General features: G+C 37.7%; 1 protein-coding gene across 1 annotated transcript; it reads left to right on the forward strand.

Annotated features, from left to right (window-relative positions):
* The first annotated feature begins 292 nt into the window (after positions 1-292).
* On the forward strand, positions 293-22,642 carry LOC141651547 (putative glucuronosyltransferase PGSIP8). The gene is made up of 5 exons (XM_074459252.1): positions 293-489; positions 20,602-20,857; positions 21,090-21,291; positions 21,823-21,970; positions 22,102-22,642. The coding sequence occupies exons 1-5, from the start codon at positions 293-295 to the stop codon at positions 22,640-22,642; spliced, it is 1,344 nt and encodes a 447-aa protein (XP_074315353.1).
* Positions 22,643-24,871: the final 2,229 nt, after the last annotated feature.

The following is a 24,871-nucleotide window of genomic DNA, read 5'->3' on the forward strand; positions in this document are numbered from 1 at the left end:
TCAATCATCTTTTTTTTTTGTAATACATACTCAAAAAACATAGTCATTTATTAACAAATCTGGTCATTGCTCCTCTATCTGGAGCAGGCTGTTTTAAAAGTTTCCTCCTTTCCTCCTCTTTTCCTCCTTCATCTCCTCCTTTCTCTTCAAACTCACATATAATAACATTCATAAAACAATAATAATCTTAGTTGATCAAACTACATTGACTTGTTAGTTATTAGGTTATACTTCGATGGGAAGTCTACGGTGGCGGATGGTTGCGGCGATGATGGTGGCCATGTTTTTTACGATGGTGGCGGAGGGGAGGTACGGAGAACAAAAGTACAAGAACGCGTACGCTACAATGATGTATATGGGAACACCAAGGGATTATGAGTATTATGTAGCGACACGGGTGCTCATGAGATCGCTTGTGAAGCTTGATGTTCAAGCTGATCTTGTTGTCATCGCCTCCGTTGACGTTCCTCCTCTTTGGGTCCGCGCCATGTATGCATTCCTCTTCTTTTACCATCTTATATTTTGCGGAGTGTGTTGTACCGTCTAGTGAAAAATGAATTCAATTACATACAAAGGATATGTTAACACTCATTTATTCATTTATGATCTTTTTAACTGAGTACTCCTAAGAAATGATTTTGAATCCATTTCTTTCACATGTACTCGTACTAAAGTTTTATAGGAAAATCGGTAACTCGTGTTAGAGTATAAACCGATCGATTTTGGGACTTTAACTATAAACTTAAGTTTTTTTTTGTTGAGATTGTTTCTTAACAACCTATAAAAAAGAGTTTTAACCCATGATGTGGCGTGTAACGTCCATAAAAGTGTCTTTGTTTCTCATGAATTAAGTGAGCTTTTTACTCCTCTTCAATCCGTTTAATTTATTTTTTCGAGGCATAAATGCTTTTATTCAACATATTATAAATTTATAATGCCATGCCAATTGCCAACGTTCTTAAAAGAGATACTCAACTTGGCGGGTTCGTCAAATTACGTGACTTAATATATATCAAATGATACCGGAGTACTCTGTACAAGTTAACATATTCGTAATACACATTAAATGAAAAATACAAATTAACTTAACGTATTTTGATCAATATTGTTAATGAGTATGCTAATTAGAGTTAACTTATTTGCGAATTATTATCCAATCTCAAATAATCTTTCATTAACCAAGCAAGGGCGTCATGGTAATTGGTATAAACTATAGCTAATTAATTATTTTGAGTTAATTTGAAATTGTCTTAGTTTCTTGCTTTCTTAACGAAATTATCTATGAGGAGTGAGGACTAATTGATTGTGAATTTGTGATTGAGTTATATTATAGCAAAGACAATGTGTTTTTTATTTTATTTTTGAAAAAGACAATGTATTGCATTAATCTATTTAACAACAATAATTTCTGACTAAAAAAATCAATAATTTGGAGTTTGGAAGTTTATAAGCATATATTATGACCGATGTGTTTCTGATTATATAGACTGATAGACATTGATAGACGACGTGTTCTTCGGCTACATGTTTAATATTGGACAATTGGATGTATCACGTATGAAGTTGAATAGGTTAGTGAGAGATCTGCCGACCTGGTAAGGAGGAGACCAAGATGCATGGGTATCAATTTGGATTCCCTCGATTTCTTTCTCCTAATTTCTTTTCTAATATACTTTTATTTTAATATATTTTTTCTTTTTTTTTTTCTTTCTTTTTTTTTTTTTGATGATGAGCGGGTTGAATCCCCCGGGCCCATGCATTTCCGCACCGCCACATGGACCATGTAAGCCACCCCTTCGGGGGCTGCAATCATGGTTTTAAATCTCGGTATCGGTCGTGGTCGCGGTATCGGTATAATCGGTCCTTATTCGGTCTTCACGGACGGATCGCGGAGAATCTTAGTGATTTCTCGGGCGATATCTCATATCGGTAGAGTGAAAATCCGATACAACTCGGCCGAGATTTTGAACCCTGGCGGCAGTGGCCAAGTGATCATCGCCCCAGCTGGTAGTCAAACCCGGAACCTCTCAACTCCTGCATTTCTGCAAGCTTCATTGTTTAACCCGGCTACCACTGGACTAACACCACTTGGTTATATTTTATCTTTTCAGTTATTAAAACATTACTTTTATAAAATAACTAACGCCATTAGATCGTCCCTAACATTTAACAAAGCGTCTTGCTTGTGACGGCTAATCTCGTCACAAGCTAAAAACCTCTCACAAAAAGGGAAAGGGGACAAGGTCTCACAAAAAGGGAGAGGGGACAAGGTGGGACACCCCCATGTTCTTCCCACTCACCTCTTAATGGGTATTTTGTGAGAGGAAACGGTATCCGTCACAAGCTTGTGACGGATATCGCCCGTCTTCAATGAGATTTTGTGAACATTTAATCCGAGCTGTTTAACATAAGACTATAATTTGTGATTAGAAAATGGGTTACAAAAATTATTTACCAAATTAGATTGTGAATGAAAATATTTAGCGTTGTGCTATTCAGATATGATCGGAAAGCGAACCATCATCAAATGAACAATACTTGGTTGTCGTTTTTGAAAAAGCTGTACTGTGTTCGTCCAATTCATTTGTTAAACTTAGATTAAAATATTTCTTAGTTCTTACAAATAAAAATGGTAATAGCGATTCTATCCTATTTATACCTAATAGCTCAAATAGTCCTACATCATACGATTAACAAAACCAAGAAAGGGACTACTTGTTATGCAGTTCTGAAGCTAGACATGAGCAAGGCTTTCGACCGAGTATCCTGGCACTTCCTTATGGCGGTTCTGCGCCATATGGGGTTTCCTACTCATTGGCGCGACCTTATTTGGGAATGCATCTCCACAGTTTCTTACAGTGTTCTTATAAATGGGACTCCTTCAAGTATTTTACGACCTACTTCTGGTCTACGTCAAGGCGACCCACTTTCCCCGTATTTGTTTATTATCTGCATGGAGGTTTTATCTCGTCAGCTGGCCATGGCCGAAAGGATGAAACTTTTTACGGGAATCAAAATTTCGCGATATGCACCAACTTTGTCACACTTGTTCTTTGCGGATGATGCTTTACTTTGCTGTAAAGCAACGCCTAACTCTTTTGAAGTTCTACGAGATTTGCTGAAGAAATTCGAAGTTGTATCGGGTCAAATGATTAACTTGGATAAATCCTACATTAAATTCAGTCCGAATTCGCCAGCTGATTTTCAGACACACATGAAGTCAATACTCAAGATGCCTACAGTCTCTTATTTTGGTGACTACTTGGGTGTTCCAATTGATATCCCTCGCAAGAGATCGGAACCGTTTCTCCCTTTAATTGACAAGTTTACTATTCGCATTGCTTCGTGGTCCGCGCTTCATTTGAGCCAATCAAGCAAACTTGTTATTATCTCTTATATCTTGCTGGCTTCTTTAAACCATATCCTCTCCTGCGTTCCTATACCGCATGGGATTTGTCGAAAGATTGATGCTCGATCTTTGCGATTACGGTGGAGAAGTGACTGGAACAAGAATTCGATTCACTGGCTTCATCGTGATATTTTACATGCTCCCAAGTCATATGGCGGTCTTGGTATTAAAAATACTTTCGTGCTGGGCCAAGCCTTACTCCTTAAAAAATTCTGGCACATAACTTCTCAACCAACTTCTTTACTTGCAAAATTCTGGACGGCTAAATATAAAAAAGACTTACCTATTCCGAAGTCCAAGTCTTTGGTTTCAAATGTTTCTTACGCATGGTCGGGAATTTGCCGTGCTGTGAATTTAACTAAAGAGGCTGTCTGTTGGAAAATTGGAAGTGGTAAGTTGATTAATATTTGGTCCAGTCGATGGGTTAATGGCGAGCTACCTACTCTTAATCCACAATGTCAAGACTCACTACCACCTTTATCATCCTTTATTTTGCCATCTGGGAATTGGAATCCAACAATGCTCTTCCGTTACTTTTCGACAACAGCAGCAAAGGTAATCATTGCTATGGAACCTCCCGTACCTGAGATTGATGATTTTATTTATTGGAAATTTACGGAAGATGGTTCTTATTCGCTAAGTCGGGTATTGTTTCCTCCTGGTCACAAACTTCATCCGGTTCCTCTGTTAGATCTAGTGCACGCGTTTTCCTTGGCATATTGTGCGGAGAAAGAACATCACGAAAGTTGTCTTTGCTTCTCTGGCAAATGGCTCACAATATTTTGCCAACGAATGCGAATTTACTTTCACGCGGTTTGAATGTGACACAGGAATGTCACTTCTGTCATAATTCGATTGAATCGATGGATCACTTATTTATATCTTGTTTGATAACACAACATTTATGGAGGTCTTCCTGGCTTGGTATCAATTCCATGGCGAACCCGCTTACTCCTTTTAGCACATGGACTACGGATTTATTATCTTACCTTTCTCATCATTCTTTGAGCCAGAATGAGGACTACAGTTTGATTTACTTTTGTTCTTTAATCCGGGCGATTTGGACTTCGCGCAATCTGGTTGTGTTTCAAAACCATCCTGTTGATCCTGGTTTTGTTTATCGACTCACCGATGAACTGGTAAGTTCTTGTACTCATTTGCAAATGAGTAGATCTTTATTCACGACTCCTGCTTTGTGTTTCTCTCCTACTGCTATCACAGATACCTCTTCCTATCAATCTAGAAATAGTTGGATAACCGTCTCTACACAACGTCATCGTGTTTCAACAATCTTCACTTGCTCCTTTTGGGATTCTGCTTTGGGCCGTTTATTCTCCCACAAAATACGTATCGAAACCTCAATTGACGCGTCTGCAAGAGCCCTCCTTTTGGCTATGCGTTATGCTCAAAGCATGGATTACAGCAACGTTAGCTTCCGAGTTACATGTAGAAAACTATCTTCCGTTCTGTCAAACTTACTGCCAGTACCAATTACTGTACGGAACTCTGTCTTTCAGATCCGTACTTTGTTTGTCCTTCGTAGTTTATGGTCTGTAAGCCTTGCAACAGGCTAACCGTTTCTTGTATCGTGCTTCCAGTTTTAATATGATAGTTTATTGTTGTCAAAAAAAAAAAGTTTATCAAAAGGCTCAAAGGTAGTTGAATGATTGCTAAGACTTAAGAGGAATCATTTGCACGAGGAACTGTTGTCATTACGTAGCTAAGTTATGTTGGGAATGTAATCCCAATATTATTGATAAGCTAGTAACATATAAAGTCTTATATTTAAGTTACTACTATTTATATTTTATACGATGTTTATGTAATTAGTAATATGTAAATATTAGGGGTTAGATTTCATGTGATGTTAAAGACTCTTAATGTTACTAGATGAGTTAGGATTTAGGAGCTTATATAAACAAAGGTTATAAGTCATGTTGAATAAGTGAGTGGGTGTGCTTAATATCCCGAGTTAAACATATAGATTGAAATCTTAGCGATCAGCTAAGTGTTTGATCCAGAAATAGCTAGCTCAAATGACAACGTCGAGCCTATTAACAACGCATCTCACGTTTCAGCTCATGAATCATGGATTAAAGGCTCAAGCTCGAAAATGGAATGAATATCGTCCCAGTTAAATATTATTATTATTAGAATTTAGAATAATTATGTTATTTCCTAAATTTGCAGAATAAGTTAGTTTAAGTTATTTCCTAATTTCAGTTTACAATAAGAATAATAGGTTAGTCCTATTAGCTTTAGGAAAGTCGGAATTATTTTATTTGGCCAGTTAAGGCGTATGTTAGCTGGCTGTTTTGAGTCGGGTTTGCTTAGCCTATTTAAGGCATTGTAATTAGCTTCTTAAAAATACGTATGATTAAAATAAGAAAGCCCTAGTATTTTTGCTGTGTGCAAATTGCTGAATCGGATTGACGCGTTTGATCCAAAATCATTCTTGCTTGACGCGTTCGGGCATTAACACGATTGCTATTCAATAGGTCTTGAATAACAATCACCATTGAACGATTTATAGGTCTAGATCGGGAAAATATCCCCTTGTTACTGTTCACGTTACTATTCACGGTACTGTTCACGTCACTGTTCATCGCCCTTGTTCGTTGAATTCTGGTTCGTGAATTTTTCTACTGTTTTCGTTCTTATTGTTATTATTTTCGTTTGTTTATTTTGTTGCTGCTGTTCGTTTGGATTATGGTTGTTGGGGCTTTGTTAGGGTTGTTCTCGGTTAATCTGGGCAGCAAAGTTCTCGTTGGTTGTTGTTGTTCTTCGTGTTTATCATCTTTGTGTTCATTAGTTATCGTTGGTACTCGGGGTTGCTGGGTATTCTAGAATTTGTGATCAATTTAGGTCACGAGTATTGTGTTATTGCTTCCACGAATTAACGAAAGTTCTTAACTTTCGTATCATTAGTGGTATCAGAGCTTCGGCTCTTGATCCTTTATCAATATGGATTTTAACGATCATGCGTTTATGGAAAGCTTTCGTAAGGCTTTGGAAAGTATCCATGAGACTAACCCACGATGGCAGCCACTGAGAGAACTTCTCAAGCCAGTGGATGAGTTTAAATTAACAGAGCTTCCTGAATTTAATGGTAGAACTGATCCGGAAGACTATCTGGAATGGGAGCGAAAAATAGGGCGAATGTTTGAGTTCAAGGACTTAGATGATGAGAAGTCTTGTAAGTATGCTATCCTTAAACTGAGTCGAGGTGCTTCTTTGTGGTATGAGAATTTGAAGACTCGACGAAAACGGGCTGGTAAGGAGAAGATTTCTTCTTGGGATGCGCTGAAAAGGAAGCTAAGAAAGCGGTATGTGCCATCAACTTATAAGCTTACTTTGTACCGAAAGATTTCTAATTTAATGCAAGGTAAGATGAGTGTAAGTGAATACATTGATGAGTTTGAGAAATTATCGCTGATGGATGAAGTAGAGGAGCCCGAGGAGCAGAAGATGGCTCGATTTTTGCGTGGTCTAAATCGGAGTATAACAATTACGGTTGAGCTCCAACAATATTCTGATTTCGACACTCTTTGTAACTTGTGCTTGAAAGTTGAATACCAAGGCAAACCTAGGTATGATACGTCTAAGTTATTAATGTGGTCTAAGGCCAATGTCTTGGAATCAGGTGGGTCAAGTTCGGGAACCAACACGGTGGTTCAGACTGAGGCCGCAGCAGCTTCTACGGTTGCTAAAACTGCTGCAAACTCCAAAGAAAAAAATGTTATGAAAGTAAGGTGCTTCAAGTGTCAAGGATTTGGACATTATCATAATGCGTGCCCAAATAAACGGAATATCGCTTTATGGGCAGTGATAGCTGTTCGAGATGGGCTGCTGATTGAGGAGGACGAGTCTATGGGTGGTGTATTTAACCTCAATGAAACCATGGAGGAGAAAGAGCAGGCCGCCGAGGTATATGTTGCACCTGTTTATGATACCTTGGTTATTCGGTCCTTACAAGCTAATTTTGTTCCTGTTGATTTGGAGCAATGTGACCAATTGTTTCATACGAAGTGTCAAGTGCAAGATAAATGGTGTAGTGTGATAATTGACGGTGGAAGTTGTACTAATGCAGGTTCAAGTGAGATGGTTTCAAAATTAGCGTTGCCAACAATTGCTCACCCAAGTCCGTATGCTTTACATTGGTTAGGTGATGATAAGAAGGTTCAAGTTTCGAGGCAGGTACTGATGTGGGTGATGTCGTCGGGTCTCCCAATCAAACACATTTATAATACTCAACAAACAACTAGTCAGTGGTAAGTCGAGGTCGATCCATGGGACGGTGTGCTTTGGGTTCTAAGTCTATCTACCTCAATTTATGCTAGTGTCACAATTGATGGGGTTGATGATTCTAATCTAATAAAAGCAATAAACAAGCAACAAAAGGAAAGATGTAAACAAATGACTAAGAATGCTAGGATATCATGGGTTCATAAGGAAATCATGGGAGTTGATCATACAAACATGTTCTCAATTATAAGCAAGCAATTATTGTTGTAAAGGAACCGAGTTGGTTTATGTCTTACGGTTCTTAGGAAGAATTGGGTCCCGGAGCCAAATCGATTAGATTGTACAACACCTACAAGTCGACTTACTTTCCCCCTAATCACTTCTATGCATGGTCTAACAAGACTCGAGTTGGTTTATATCTTACAAGTCAAGTTGAATAGATAAGAGATGGTTGTAAATGCAAGGATTCATAGGCTTAACATTTCATCAAACATAACATGTGCATAGGTTGACATCACAACAAGCAAGCAAATTAATTATGTGAAAACATATTAGATTAAGCATGAATCAATCCCCATGTTGGTTTCCCTAATTACCCATTAATCCTAGCTAAGAGACTACTCACTCTTTATCAAGTTTAGCATGCTAACAAGATTGTCAATCATATTAACAAGGCAAAACATGATGAACAAGTAAGAAAGATTAACAATAATTAAAACAAGGATTAAGAGAGTTATACCTATGGAGATTCCAAAATAATAATGCAAAGAATAATAGAAGTACTTGATGATTGATGGAAGGTTGTCAATCTCCCAATAAACCCAAATGATCTTCTAATTACCCAATAATAAACTTGAATTACTCAATAATAAACTTGAATAATAATTAAAGGAAAGATTAATGTGTGATTTGTGGAAAGATTAAAAAATAATCTATTCTAATCTACTCTTAATGAAAGCTTAACCTAATCTAAAGAAGGATTGAATTAACCTAATAAAAACTTGATGGTTTGATTATTACAAATGGGGTATATATAATAGCGCATCATTAGGTTAAGCAAGGGTAAAAAAGTAATTTAACAATGCTAATTGTTGGGTAGGGAATCGCCGGTCTCAAGAGAGACTCCGGTCTCTTTTTGCTAGTCTCTCAAAAATATGCGCATCTTTCATGGAGAAAGAAGAAAACGTAAGAGCTGTAAGAGAATCCGAGCGGATTGGTCTCGGGACGCTCGGATTCTGGGCTGTGTATTTATCTTTTCTTTCTGTCTAACAATCCGAGCGTCTTGTGGGGGAAGACGAGCGGATTGGGTCTCAGGAATCCGAGCGTCTTGAGGGGAAGACGAGCGGATTGGGAGCAAGACGAGCGGATTGTCTCAGGGGACGAGCGGATTGTCTCAGGGGACGAGCGGATTGGCGGACAACTTCTTTGTTTGAGCTCGGATTGTAAAACGGACGTCATTTTCTCATCCGGACTCCTATTGGAGTGATTCAAAAGCCTAGATCACTTTATTTTTCGATGCCGTTCCATCTAGCATACTTTCAGGGCCAAAGGAGCAACCCTTGGTTTGGTTCCGAGCAATTTCTTCTTGCATTGACTTCCTTCTCGTCATCCGTGCTTTTTAACCTTATGCTCCTTCTATATATTCTTTATTCCTACATCCTTGGTCACCATTCTTGCCTCCTCTTCATACTAGTTCATCTAATATCTTCAATAAGCTTCCAAATATGCACGAAAGGTGGGAATTTCCGCCTTATTATCTCCTTTCCTATAAAACATACGAAATGTACTGGGAAAGCAAAATAGGAAGCATTTGACGGATAAAATGGCTATGGAATGTTATAATAGTATGCAAAATAGGCTCAATTAGGGGACTAAATGTGTGAAAATAATGTTCACATCAAATATCCCCAAACCGAACCTTTACTCGTCCCGAGTAAAGAGGTGACAAAACTAGGACCCTTATTCAAACTAACCTACTAATATAGCCGATGTGAGACAATTAGCGGGTCTCACTCCGCCCCTTTAACTCACAACAAGACAACCATGAGGTAGGATGCCTTCTTGCAAGGCAAGGTGGGTCTTGCCAAAATGGCGACACATCCAAATATTAAAGCACACAAAATCAAGTAATGGATGCATCTACAAAAGAATAGCCACTTTCCTCATCTAAGTGGCGGATATTATATACAAGGAGAAGCAATTCAAGGGTACACACTCCTTCATAGATATGGTTTCTTCAAACTACTAAATCTAGAAGGATACCAATAAATCACCTCCAAATTGTGTCAAGCTAGGGTACCTTTGTCCTCAATCGTTAAATGCTTTTGTCAAGAATAGACTCCCTATGGTGTTAGAAACACTGGAGGATCGCGGAATTCCCCCTCTTGCCTAGACAAGAAGAAGGGTCGTCCCCTCACAACCATGCACAAAACTGGGTAAGATGGATAAAGGGATCAATAGTATTTGAGTTTCATTTTGGGAGTTTGCTTTTGTTGTTGTTTTTCCCCCAATCTCTTGTGGCATATAACATTTGAGAACACTTTCTTTTTGCCATTTCTTTTGATTTTTGGCATTTTCAATACTTGACAACTTTCAACTTTTTGCATTTTCTTTTTGAACATTTTCAAAGTCACCCCATATGTAGTGAGGGTGCCTTATATTTGAAGCATATGAGTTTTCATTTTTGCTCCTCTTTTCTTTTGATGCAATTTGCAAACTTTTTTTTTTTCATTTCATTTCTTGAACTCAAATTTTTGAACAATTTCTTTTTGTGCCCATTCCCTTTGATGACAAAATATATGGTAGAACATGGATGAATGATGGTTGCATGGTTTCAAGGGTCACCTTGGAATAAATGGTAACCAAGGAGTTATCACACCACAAGGTACTCTTGACTAGGCCTTAATCCATGGGTCAAAGGATACTAGCATGACACATCTTAGGGTGTTTTACAAGTATTCTAACAAGCAAAGTTTTAAGAAGAAAAAAGCATCTACTAGGGCTTATATACACTTGTCAAGCTTCCCAATTAGACGGTTTCACAAATTTTTTCTAACATGCAAACTACATGCCATGATGCAACTAACATATATACATCCTAATGCATATGCTTCTACCAACTAGCATGCCAAGTATTCTAAATGCAATCCTAAATTCACAATGTTTTTACCGCATCAATCAAAATAAAGCCACATAGTCATTAACATAAAGAGGAAAAAGGATATTGGAAAGATCATACCATGCGGTTTTCAATATCCTCATGTCTCGGATGTGGCGTAGTCAATCAATGTGAACAAGGATGAACAAACACAATGTATACAATATATACAAGACTACACTATAAAGGAAATGAACTTGTTTTTGGATTTTTAAAATTTTCAAATTTTTATGGTTTTTGATTTTATGAAATTAAAGAACATATTTTTGGGATTTTTCGAAATTTTTCAATTTTAAGTATTTTGGAATATAAATTCTCATCCCCCACTTTATTTTGGACATTGTCCTCAATGTACATGTAGGAGTAGGAATAAAAAGGAAATACATGTTTTGGATTTTTGATTTTTTTTTGAAATAAAGTACAAATGCAATATGATATGAATGAATGCATGCTCTAACTAAATGCAATTCTATATGACATATATAACAAATGCATGCAATCTAAACTTTATTATATGATGCATGATTTCTATTAAGCTATGGTAGCCTATGATCAAACCTCCCCAAACCGATTTAAACACTATTTCTAGTGTAGAAAAGAATATGATTGGTCATTAGTGACTATACATGAATTCTAGTCTATATGCAACTATCTACATGAATCATGTGAGATATATTACAATGCAAATTATACTATATGAACTAACTAATGTAAAAGCAATATGAAATATAATACAAATGCAAGCTAAATATATATGTATATAACTAAATGCAAGTGTAAATGTAATGCAAAGTCAAAGGAAAGGCTATCTTACAAATGGTGGTTTGAGGGAGGACTCCACTAAACTCATTCCTTGTTGCCATGGTTATTGATGTTGTCCATGTTGCTTAATGCTCTCAATAACCAGTCAAAGGCTTTTGAATGGGCTTCATATAAGCACAAATAGGAGATTGGCGATGTCAAAACGTAGTTTAGCCATCTTGGCTTGGAATATAACTTGCTAAACACTCTCGCATTTGTTTTGTCCTTGGCACTTGGCTTCTTCCAATGCTTCAAACCAACAAGCACATGATTCTTGTCAATACAATGTATGAAGTATTGCCCATATTCATCTGGAGGCTACTACTCTTTACCATCTCTTTCAAATTCTATGATGATAGAGCATTGATTCATCAATCCTTCAATAGTAGAAGGAGAGTTCTCATTTCTTTGATGAGGGGATAGTTGAAGGATAAGATGTGGAGGAGTCAACTTCTCACCATTGAGGTCATTCATGCTTTCATTATCTTCACTTTCTTCTTGACCCTCCTTAGAACTTGAACCATTTCCAAAGAAAAGAGCTTCAATTTCTTTCAAACTATGATCAAAGATGCCAACATCATAGTTTTCCTCTTGGCCTCTCAATTCCCCAAAGATTGCAAGTTCAAATTCATCAACCTCTTCTTTCCAAGTTTTACCTCCACTCCCATAAGTGTCAAGGGAACATATTTCCTCTACATGGGTCATAGAGGAAAATTGTGGTGGGAGGTCTTCCTCATCATCATCATCATAGGTGTCCCAAATTGGAGAAGCAAGTCTAGTGTGGGAGCTAGATACATGAGGCAATTTAGACAAAGTGCTTGTCTCATAATTGGCCTCCAATTCATATTCACCATTGCTCTCCTCTCCAACTTCATCATGCTTCAATTCATCATCCACTCTTGGTCCATAATCAATCAAGCACTCCCCTTCCTCAAAAGTTACATCTTCATATTCACATCCATCATGAAGGTTTGTAAAGTTGGGTACAAGTTGGAATATGGGATGTTCAATACTTATGAATTTAGGAGGTGGTGGGGGATTCACAAGAGTAGCTTCATAATGCCATCCAAATTCTTCTTCACCCTCATTATCTTCCCCTTCTTCTTCATTTAGCATTTGGGTGGCTTCCATTTGGGCAATTTGATTTGCCAACTTCTCACCATTAGTAACAATGTTTTTGAGAACATTGTCCCTAACTTGGCTCTCTTCTAGCATTTGCATGAATAGATTTTGTTGGTCCCTTAACATTTGGAGAACCACACTTTGCATGTCAAGATTATGCTCATTCTCTTGTTGTGGGTACATGGGAATTTGGTGGTATGGGTGTTCATTGTAGGATGACATTTGGCATTGATTGTAAAGTGGGTTTTTGATGGGTGGTTGTTGTGGATGTTGGATGTGGGGGCTTTGGTAAGAAAAGTTGGGGTAGTGGTTAGGACTTTCATTGTATGAGTTGTAAGGTAGGGTTGTTTTAACTTGCTCCACAAACTCCCCATACCCATGGTAGTCATACTCAAAAGATTCACCACATATTCCATGTGCCAAGCCTTCGATCATCATCATAACTAGGACAAAGATATAACTACAAACAAGAAAACGGTAAAAACAATCCTTGAGGAACACGTTCCTCAAGGTAAAAGCACAATTAAAATAGACAAACAAGTAAGAACTTAATCACATAGCACCATCCCCGGCAACGGCGCCATTTTGATGTGGGTGATGTCGTCGGGTCTCCCAATCAAACACATTTATAATACCCAACAAACAACTAGTTAGTGGTAAGTCGAGGTCGATCCATGGGACGGTGTGCTTTGAGTTCTAAGTTTATCTACCTCAATTTATGCTAGTGTCACAATTGATGGGGTTGATGATTCTAATCTAATAAAAGCAATAAACAAGCAATAAAAGGAAAGATGTAAAGAAATGACTAAGAATGCTAGGATATCATGGGTTCATAAGGAAATCATGGGAGTTGATCATACAAACATGTTCTCAATTATAAGCAAGCAATTATTGTTGTAAAGGAACCGAGTTGGTTTATGTCTTACAGTTCTTAGGAAGAGTTGGGTCCCGGAGCCGAATCGATTAGATTGTACAACACCTACAAGTCGACTTACTTTCCCCCTAATCACTTATATGCATGGTCTAACAAGACTCGAGTTGGTTTATATCTTACAAGTCAAGTTGAATAGATAAGAGATGGTTGTAAATGCAAGGATTCATAGGCTTAGCATTACATCAAACATAACATGTGCATAGGTTGACATCATAACAAGCAAGCAAATTAATTATGTGAAAACACATTAGATTAAGCATGAATCAATCCCCATGTTGGTTTCCCTAATTACCCATTAATCCTAGCTAAGAGAGTACTCACTCATTATCAAGTTTAGCATGCTAACAAGGTTGTCAATCATATTAACAAGGCAAAACATGATGAACAAGTAAGAAAGATTAACAATAATTAAAACAAGGATTAAGAGAGTTATACCTATGGAGATTCCAAAATAATAATGCAAAGAATAATAGAAGTACTTGATGATTGATGGAAGGTTGTACATCTCCCAATAAACCCAAATGATCTTCTAATTACCCAATAATAAACTTGAATTACTCAATAATAAACTTGAACAATAATTAAAGGAAAGATTAATGTGTGATTTGTGGAAAGATTAAAGAGTAATCTATTCTAATCTACTCCTAATGAAACCTTAACCTAATCTAAAGAAGGATTGAATTAACCTAATAAAAACTTGATGGTTTGATTATTACAAATGGGGTATATATAATAGAGCATCATTAGGTTTAGCAAGGGTAAAATAGTAATTTAATAATGCTAATTGTTGGGTAGGGAATCGCCGGTCTCAAGAGAGACTCCGGTCTCTTTTTGCTAGTCTCTCAAAAATATGCGCATCTTTCACGGAGAAAGAAGAAAACGTAAGAGCTGTAAGAGAATCCGAGCGGATTGGTCTCGGGACGCTCGGATTCTGGGCTGTGTATTTATCTTTTCTTTTTGTCTAACAATCCGAGCGTCTTGTGGGGAAGACGAGCGGATTGGGTCTCAGGAATCCGAGCGTCTTGAGGAGAAGACGAGCGGATTGGGAGCAAGACGAGCGGATTGTCTCAGGGGACGAGCGGATTGGCGGACAACTTCTTTGTTTGAGCTCGGATTGTAAAACGGACGTAATTTTCTCATCCGGACTCCTATTGGAGTGATTAAAAAGCCTAGATCACTTGATTTTTCGATGCCGTTCCATCTAGCATACTTTCAGGGCCAAAGGAGCAACCCTTGGTTTGGTTCCGAGCAATTTCTTCTTGCATTGACTTCCTTCTCGTCATCCTTGCTTTTTAACCTTATGCTCCTTCTATATATTCTTTATTCCTACATCCTTGGTCACCATTCTTGCCTCCTCTTCATACTAGTCCATCTAATATCATCAATAAGCTTCCAAATATGCATGAAAGGCGGGAATTTCCGCCTTATTATCTCCTTTCCTATAAAACATACGAAATGCACTAGAAAAGCAAAATAGGAAGCATTTGACGGATAAAATGGCTATGGAATGTTATAATAGTATGCAAAATAGGCTCAATTAGGCGACTAAATGTGTGCAAATAATGTTTACATCAGGTACGCATCTGCTTTGCAATGGGTTCATACAACGATGAGGTGCTCTGTGACGTGGTGCCTATGGATGCTTGTCACATTTTATTGGGGCGTCCTTGGCAATATGATCGAGATATTGTTCATAAAGGTCAAAGCAATGAATATGAGCTGGTTTCGAAGGGTAAAAAGGTTATCCTAAGGCCTATGTCTTCCCAAGCGGTACAAGCCATGCGTTCTGGTCATAAAAAGAGGTCGAGTCTCACAATGCTAGCTAAAGATGAGGGGATCGAATCTGAATTTGAGAAGGAGGGATTAGAGGACAACAACATTGATCCCGCAATTGATTTCGATCGACAACCTATTTTTGATGACTACGAAGATGAGGGCGTTTGTGTTTCTCGTGTTAGTAAACCGTGTGATTTGTGTAAACCTGATCAGGGGTTTGAAATAAGAGCTGAACCAGCCAAGTATACATTTGGTGCTCGCAAGTTTCAGTCCAGTCTAGATTACTATTTGATTGGTTTTCAGGTACAGCTGGAGGTTGCAGCGTTGGAGTGTTGGTATCGTTTGTTTAGCAAGGACATTCGTGGTAATTTTCTTATGGTTGTGCACGGAGGGAGGTTGGGTGGCTGGCATAAGGGCATTCCGAAAATAAGGCATAGAAACCTCGTGGTTATCATCATTTCCGCTGTCTTGTTGATTGTGTTAAGTTTTCATCCCGAAGGAGCAATACTACAAGAATTGAGGTCAATTCTCTTCTAAGGGGGAGGGGATGATCCAGAAATGGCTAGCTCAAATGACAACGTCGAGCCTATTAACAACGCATCTCACGTTTGAGCTCATGAATCATGGATTGAAGGCTCAAGCTCGGAAATGGAATGATTATCGTCCCAGTTAAATATTATTATTATTAGAATTTAGAATAATTATGTTATTTCCTAAATTTGCAGAATAAGTTAGTTTAAGTTATTTCCTAATTTCCGTTTACAATAAGAATAATAGGTTAGTCCTATTAGCTTTAAGAAAGTCGGAATTATTTTATTTGGTCAGTTAGGGCGTGTGTTGGCTGGCTATTTTGAGTCGGGTTTGCTTAGCCTATTTAAGGCATTGTAATTAGCTTCTAAAAAAAAACGTATGATTGAAATAAGAAAACCCTAGTATTTTTGCTGTGTGCAAATTGCTGAATCAGATTGACGCGTTTGATCCAAAATCGTTCTTGCTTGACGCGTTCGGGCATTAACACGATTGCTATTCAATAGGTCTTGAATAACAATCACCATTGAACGATCTATAGGTCTAGATCGGGCAAATATCCACTTGTTACTGTTCACATCACTATTCACGGTACTTTTCACGTCACTGTTCATCGCCCTTGTTCATTGAACTCTGGTTCGTGAATTTCTCTACTGTTTTCGTTCTTATTGTTATTATTTTCGTTTGTTTATTTTGTTGCTGCTATTCGTTTGGATTATTGTTGCTGGGGCTTTGTTAGGGTTGTTCTCGGGTTAGTCTGGGCATCAAAGTTCTCGTTGGTTGTTGTTGTTGTTCTTCGTAGGGCAGAGCAAAACCGTATATCCGATACGGTTTTAAAAACCGTATCGGGTATACGGTTTTTAAATTCACAATTTTGTCGATACGGATCCGACCCGATTTAACCGTATACCCGGTTTTCGTATACCCGGTTTTTCCGTATATCCGGTTTTCGTATACCCGGATACGGATTTTCGTTGTTTGTTGTTGAATTTATTGTATATGTGATAAAACCGGTACACCATAACTTAAATTTAATAATAGGTTACATATTAAAATAATCAAATTTTCAATATTCATTATACAAATGCATTAGGGAAAAAGAAAGTGGATAAGTTAAAGTGATTTTGGTTAAATTATTTAGTTTTTGTAAGATATTTTTGGTTTTCTTTATTTCTTTTCAAAAACCGTATCAGAAACCGTATACCCGGTTTTGTTTTTTCCCGACCCGGATACGATACGGTTTTTTGAAAACTGTATCGTATATACGGAAATTCGTATCTTATATACGGAAATTCGTTTAATTGAAACCGTATACCGTATCGTATCCGTATATTAAAACCATTTCGTATATTTTTGCTCACCCCTAGTTCTTCTTGGTACTCGGGGTTGCTGGGTATTCTGGAATTTGTGATCAATTTAGGTCACGAGTATTAGACTTCATAGCAACCAGGAGAGAGAAAATCCCTAGGAGAGAGAAAATCCCTTTTGATAAACTCAATCTGATCCGTGTGTATTTCTAGCTCGTCGGCGGCTTTTCTATCGTTGTCTTTGTCTCCGTCGCCGGCGAGCCGAGCTTCTCAAGTTTAACCTGCGATTGATTTTGAATAAAGGGGCTTTGATTGGTCACCGCTGTCAAGATCGTTTTCCCAATTAAGAGGAACGATTACTTTCAAGTGGAGCGATTATCAAGAAGTGGTTGCTCGATTGTGATCTGCGCTTCATTCCACGCTTTTGGTGATATCATTTCCCCTTTCTTGTGGATTGTTCGGTTGTACTTTAGGCCCGATTTAGCTTGGTTAGCTGCAACTGTCGGTCTTTGATCTTCTTAAGCTTTTGTTTTTTGCATTTTGTTGGGGTGGGTTTCTGTTTTTTATTTCCTTTGATCGAGGATACTCTTTGGTTTTATTGTATCTTTGTATGCAAGTTGCTGGTTGTGGGAGGATTCATCTTTAGTTCCTGCTTGTTGACTCTTCCCTTTACTTTGGTTTTGAAGAATTGTATTGGTGCTTCCTATTTTGCTTCTCGGAGGTTTTGTGGTCCGTTGTCTACATTTCTTCTGCTTTGTAACTATGTCTTCCTCTACCATTTATCATAAATTTCTTGAAGCCTTTGCTTGTGCTCATGTTAGCGATGGGTTTATGGAGGAGGATGGAGATAGAATGATAGGCTATTTTATAAAAATGCAGGGATCAGCTAAGGTAGCCTTAGCTGAGGTGAGGGAGCTGAAAGATAAGGGAAACGGTTATTTTAGGCAAAATGACTTTGATATAGCGGCAGCGTGTTACGATGAAGCTTGTAAACTTCTTAGTTTGACCTTGAGAAATATTGGGGGTGAAGATATTCAATCATTATCTGACCTTGCTGTTTCCCTTATTTCTAATATGGCTGGATGTGCCTTGAAACTTGAGGAATATAAAGCTGCTGCGGGTATGTGCTCCATGATTTTGGACACATTTCCTCGTAATGTTAAGGCACTCTTTCGAAGGGCTGTTGCTTATATGAAGTTGAAAAGGTTTCCGTTAGCTAAATTGGATTTGGTTGAGGCCTTAGTTGTTGAACCTAGTAATAAGGATGTGTTAAGGCAATTAGATGTTGTAAAAGGTCACCTTCTTATCAAGGAAAATGGTAAAAGAGTGTTGGAGGTTGCTACTGAAAGTGACGTGGATGAGAACAATAAGAAGCATGTTCATATCTTGGCATCTGACGTGGGTATAAAATATAGTGAAAGTGTGATCACGGAGGTGATGGATGATCATAGTGATGCGATCATGAAGGAAAATGAGAGTGTGAATATGGAGGTGACGGAGGCTCAAAATATATGTGCTAAGAAGTAGGTTCTTGAGTGCTCCAAAAAGGCAGGTGGTAGTTCCCGTCTAAGGATCTCCGTACAATCGTATAAAAAGTTGCTGAATGGTAAAAATGTGAGCTTTTACTGTAAATGTGATTTGTCAATCTTAACAATTCGGATTCTTAAGGATGAGATTATCGAGGAAAGAAACAATATAAGAGAACGATGTAAGAAGAAGAAGAAGAAAAAGAGGAGGAGAAGGCCTAAAAAGTGGAAATCTAAGATGATGGGGGCAATGAAAGACTTGACTCCTTCTGATATTATCAATGTGAAACCTGCCTTTTCTAGCGGATGTTTGAACACGTCCTCTACTGAAGCCGTGACTTCAAGTGCGTCTTCAATATGCGACAATTTTTCTCCTCCTGGTACTCATGTCCCCGAAGATAACTTTGAGGATGTTGATAAAGATCCAAGCGTCCCTGTCTCTCTCGTGAATGATAAGGCTACTTTTATTTGCTCTCCAGCTCAGAAGGATTCTAATGACCAACAACCCTTCATTTTTTCAGCTCGTCCTAAGAAGTGTAAGATTTACTCGTTTGAGAAACCATCATGCACCCATTTTACACCTATGCTTTGCAGGTACCCCTCTGCTCATCATGTGCGTGAGAAAAGGAGAATGGCCATTTTCATGAAGAATCATAGCCACGGGGATGAATCTCCAAGACACAATTTGTCTACTTTCTCCAAAAGTAGATCTCTCTCCCATAAATTTCTACGTCTTCGTGGCGTAAGTGTGTCTTGTTGCAGGTACTCTCTTAAAGCTCAAATAGCGAAGAAAAGAAAAGATATGGCGTCCTCAGCGTACTACTCTAGCGACTCTTTGAAGAAACCTCGTTTTTTAAGAACCCCCACCCCTAGTTTAAGTTATTGTAATAATAATGTAGTGGTTGAACGAGACTTAGAGATGCAGGTGTGCTTTGTATAAGGAACCTTTTTTTACGGCTGTCAAAAAAAAAAAAAAAAATAGGTCACGAGTATTGTGTTGCTTCCACGAATTAACGAAAGTTCTTAACTTTCGTATCAGTGTTGGAGGATTGATTGTATTATTGTTATTGTTTGAATAATAATACAAGTTAGGTTGTGATAAATTCGGTAACAAAAATATTACATCTTTAAATTTTATATTATTTGTATCAAAAATCCCAACAAGTTAACTACCTAAATATTAGTTTATCAGTTGTATTATGCATTTATAATTGTTAAGTCAACTTCAGATGTGTTACCCGCTACTCTGCTAGCAGGCTAGCACCACTACACTTTGACTTTTTTTTTTTTTTTCAATTTTCATCTCATATCATTTGAAAACAGTCTCGCAATTTGCGGGAGCCATTGCGATATTGGGATAATGTTGTTGATATTATTGCTGTTTTCTCCTTCCCTTAGATGATTGTACAAACTTCATTAGGTTAATACTCGGTATAGACTACTAATTATTTGTGAATTAATCGGGGCTAACACGGACCTGCCCGGGGACAATGAAAATATTGCAATTTGCAAATTTTAATTAAATTGTTCAATCTTATTTTTCAATTTTTATCCTATTGGAGTACTTTCTTGCGCCCTAATTGCATATTATGGTTCCACTATTGCAATTATCTACTCCGTATTTATCTTTCATCACAATGATGTCACTCAGTTTTAAGCCTAACCCGCTCTTTAGGGACATCAGACATGCCATCATTATTTCAGGATGATATACAAACCGTTTGGACATGTCATGTGTTTCTTGTTATATGTCATTCTCCCATTTTGAGACAATCATTATTCTCGATACTCGACAGGGAGCTAGAAGATGGACTTAAGGTGGTGATAGTGGAAAATGTGTTCAACCCATATATGGCTAAAGACGATAGTAACAGGTTCAAGTTAACAATGAACAAACTATATGCTTGGAACCTTGTGGAGTATGATAGGGTGGTCATGCTCGACGCCGACAACCTTTTCCTCCAAAAGACCGACGAATTGTTTCAATGTGGCCAATTTTGTGCTGCATTCATCAACCCCTGCATCTTCCACACTGGCCTCTTTGTCTTACAGGTACCCTAACATACATTTCCTCCAACAACACAAGTGTCGTAACCATGACTAGTGTCGTAGACGTGTTTAATAAGGTAATTAATATGAAGCTGGACAGACATAGATAGCACGCTCATATAGTCATATTCTTGATTAAATGTCGTGTTGGACACGAGTATGTCCGTATGACTTGGTACGAAAATATAAGTGACATATATAATAACTGATATTTTTATTTATTTTGGGAATGTAGCCATCAAAGGAGACTTTCGAGGAAATGCTACACGATTTGGAAATGCGAAGGCCTAATCCAGACAGGGCAGACCAGGGTTTTATAGGAGGCTACTTCTCAGACTTACTCGACATGCCTTTGTTTCATCCACCAGCAAATGGCACCAAACTTGTCGGAAATTACAGGCTTCCTTTAGGATATCAAATGGATGCTTCTTATTACTGTGAGTATTATACATAAAAGTTAGGGATATTCTCCCGTGTACCCCTCAACTTTTTCATTTTCTATGATATACCCCTCTTTTCATGCAAAAAAACTTTGACCGTCAATAACTCTAGGCTACAAGTTCAAAATACGATAAACTTTTTTTTCAAATTGACCGTATTTAAGAGGTCTTCCGTGTGAAAAAAAGTTCACCGACGTTTCAACTCATAGTCGGGAATTATGGTCGGTCAAAGTTTATTCGTTAAAAAATGTTTGACCAACCATAACTTCCGGCTACGAGTTCAAAAAGCGGTGAATTTTTTTTTCAAATTGAAGGCCTTGACGAGATAATTGGTTTGAAAAAAAAATTACCATTTCCTGAACTCGTAAAAGAGAATTATTGTCGGTCAAAGATTTTTTATGAAAAACGAGGGGTACACAATAGAAAACGAAAAGGTTCAGAGGTACACGAGAGAATATCCCTAAAAGTTAAGTCCATTGTTTTAGTCTTTGTCGATTTGTTGTCCCTGACAACTTAAGATTGTTGCAGACCTTAAACTTAGGTGGAATGTACCCTGTGGACCAAACAGTGTGATTACCTTCCCCGGAGCAGTGTGGATGAAGCCGTGGTATTGGTGGTCGTGGCCTACACTCCCTCTTGGTTTCTCATGGCATGAACAACGTCGCAACACTCTTGGGTAAGTTCTATACAATATATATAGCAGCTTGCTAAACTTTGGTTACAGTTGTTGGCTTGCTGCGAGTTGTGGCATGTACGCATGTTGAAACCATGACTTTCATTCCTGATAAACAACATTCATTTTGGCAGGTATAATGCAGAAATACCTATGGTGCTCTTGTTGGTGGTTCTATATGTAGGAATCATAGCTATAACCTGTTTACCCCGACCATACGTTCCCAAGTTTTGCTATCGGCGTTTAGACAGGTGTGGTGCTGTATACAACACCGGTCTCAAATTACTAGCATTGGCGTCTATTATTGCAGCCTATATAATTCCCTTCTACATAATCCCTCAGACAGTTCACCCCTTAGCCGGGTGGACCCTTTACTTGTTAGGCTCATTTGCGCTTTCTTCCATAGTGATTAACACCTTCACATTACCAATATCGCCGGTAATAACACCGTGTCTTGCAATATTTGGGGTGCTGATGGTGATGGTGTATCCTTGGCATAAGGACGGAATTGTGAGGGCGCTTGCAGTATTTGGCTACGCCTTTTGCGCTTCACCCTTTTTGTGGCTTTCTTTTGTCAAAATTTGGTCAAGTCTTCAAGTTTCCGAAAGGGAGGCTTTCTTGCCTAGCAGATCGAGTGAATCTCAACCTCTTGTTGACTTTAACAAGATCACTTGAAAGAAGAAGAATGGAAGGTAGTTTCCGGTTTCAAGTTTCACCGTGCTTTCCATGTACTTTCCAAGTAAGACCGTCTTATATAAATTTTTGTGCAACATACCAAAGCAAATTGGAATGTCAGGACATAACTTGTAAATGGATCTCCTCGAGAAGGACAAAGAACGTATTGAATTATTTGTACAAAATAATCTCAACAGTATACCAGTTGATTATTCCTCTGATAACGAGTCTATAGAATTGACTTAACTTAGCCGATCCCAAAATCATTTGTTGTTAATTTTGTATACCTATTGATAACCGATTGAATGTCATAGACTCATGGTGCACGGAACAATTATTCTGACTTGCCATTACATACCCATTGCGTTTTGTTGAATACCAATAATGTTGGTGTACAAAAATTGATGTACGTACCATTAGCAAATTTTGTTGATCTGATTTCTTCTTTTGCTGCATGTGTGTGAAATTTGAAGTTTGATCAGCCCATAGGCCATATCCATAAGTCATTCTCATGCTCATCATAATACAAAACTGATTCCACCACGAAGAGCCGTATCAATCAAAATTTTCTACGACGCTCCAAAGAAACCAAAAAAGAAATTGGCCTATGCAGATCTCGAACCTGCGACTTCCACGTTATTAGCACAATGCTCTAAACTACTGAGCTAAAAGGCCATGCTGTACGTATATTTTGTATTATACTATTTATTATCAAATTTGTAGTTAGAGAGTTTCAGAAACTAAACTTGTTGCCAGATTTTAGCTTATTGTAGATGTAGATTTTAAACATTTGGTCCAATTTAGCATTATGTGGGCATTTCAATTAACGAAGTTGAGTATTTACACTTTAGTCCGGATATTTCTATCTTAAATGAGAATTTGTGGTCCATGTATTGTGCAAAGTAGCTAAGATCGACTTTATCACGTGTCTTCATAGACTTCGGCTATTATAGTATGCGGTGTACTATCCTGTTATGGTTTGTGGGATGGAAGCTTAAACATATCAGAAGACAAGGTCTTCGGCATGTCCTAATCGCCGCTAAATAAAACGGTAAAAAATTACCAAAGATTCAGGTCCAATTGCAACGAATGAAAATATTACTAATCTCTACACCCCCAAAAGAGACTATTAAACGTTAGTAAACTATATATACTAATCAAAGTTAAAATAAACAAGGAAAGAAACTTAATTGAATTAGAGGGTGTTTGTTTCGCGCGTGTGTATGGATTTGAAATCAGAAATCATATCCGAGCGGCATGAGTTTGAAACTTGATTCCTCAAATGTTGGGTTGTTTCAGTTTTGTGTGGAATCGGGTTGAGCTTGATCAAAGTTTAAAAAATAAAAAATAAATAAAAATCTAAAATGCAAATTTTAAAATAATTATTTTTAATATTGTAAAATCATGTAAATAAAGATTTGATCAAATAAATATAAAAACAATTCATTTACAATATTCCATATAAGTTTTTTTTTTTTTTTTTAAAAAAAAAATTGATACCTATTGTAACACCCGCGAAATTCCCATATTGGAATTAACTTAGTTAGTCATTTTATTAATTTATGTATATTTATGTAATTTTATTTATATTTTAAATCCTTTTTATTAAAAAGTTGCTTTATAATAATAATAATAATAGTAATAATAATAATAATAATAATAATAATAATAATAATAATAATAATAATAATAATAATAATAATGCCGTGTCAGCATGGTTCCCACACTTTTGATTGGCTTCAGGCAGTTCCTATTTCTGGGTTAGGGCAGATTATGAACGGGATGACTTATAGATGTGTGCTTAGTTATCGACTGGGTATTCCTTTGTTTTCTGTGCCTTGACCTTGTTCTGCTTGTTCTCGGGTCTTTGATAGGGATATCTACGGAGATCATGCTGTGTCGTGTGCTAGTACTGTTGGTATCAAGCATCGACATAACCTTGTTCACGGACACCCTTTCTGACATCTGCTTCCGTTCTGGGATCTCTGTTAGTAAGGAGGTGGATGTTGGTTTGATCGATGGGCATGATAGACCCCTGCGTCCGACGGATCTTTTGCTTTATTCTTGGGACAGAGGACGGGATGTGTGTGTGGATTTGACTGGATCATCTCCTTTGACTCAGTCCGGGATGTCTGACTTTATGCCCGGACGCGTGGTAGTTGATGTGGCTCAGCGCAAATGTGCTAAATATCAGAGCTTGTGTGAGGCAGTTGGTTATGGATTCTTACC

The sequence above is a fragment of the Silene latifolia genome, chromosome 4, assembly GCF_048544455.1.
Source record: "Silene latifolia isolate original U9 population chromosome 4, ASM4854445v1, whole genome shotgun sequence".
Taxonomy (NCBI): Eukaryota; Viridiplantae; Streptophyta; class Magnoliopsida; order Caryophyllales; family Caryophyllaceae; genus Silene; species Silene latifolia.

Coding starts and splice junctions, on each gene's coding strand:
- LOC141651547 (XM_074459252.1), top strand. CDS start 293: ATGGTGGCGGAGGGGAGGTACGGAGAACAAAAGTACAAGAACGCGTAC. Junction 21,292..21,822: donor AATGGATGCTTCTTATTACT/GTGAGTATTATA, acceptor AGATTGTTGCAG/ACCTTAAACTTAGGTGGAAT. Junction 21,971..22,101: donor CAACGTCGCAACACTCTTGG/GTAAGTTCTATA, acceptor TCATTTTGGCAG/GTATAATGCAGAAATACCTA.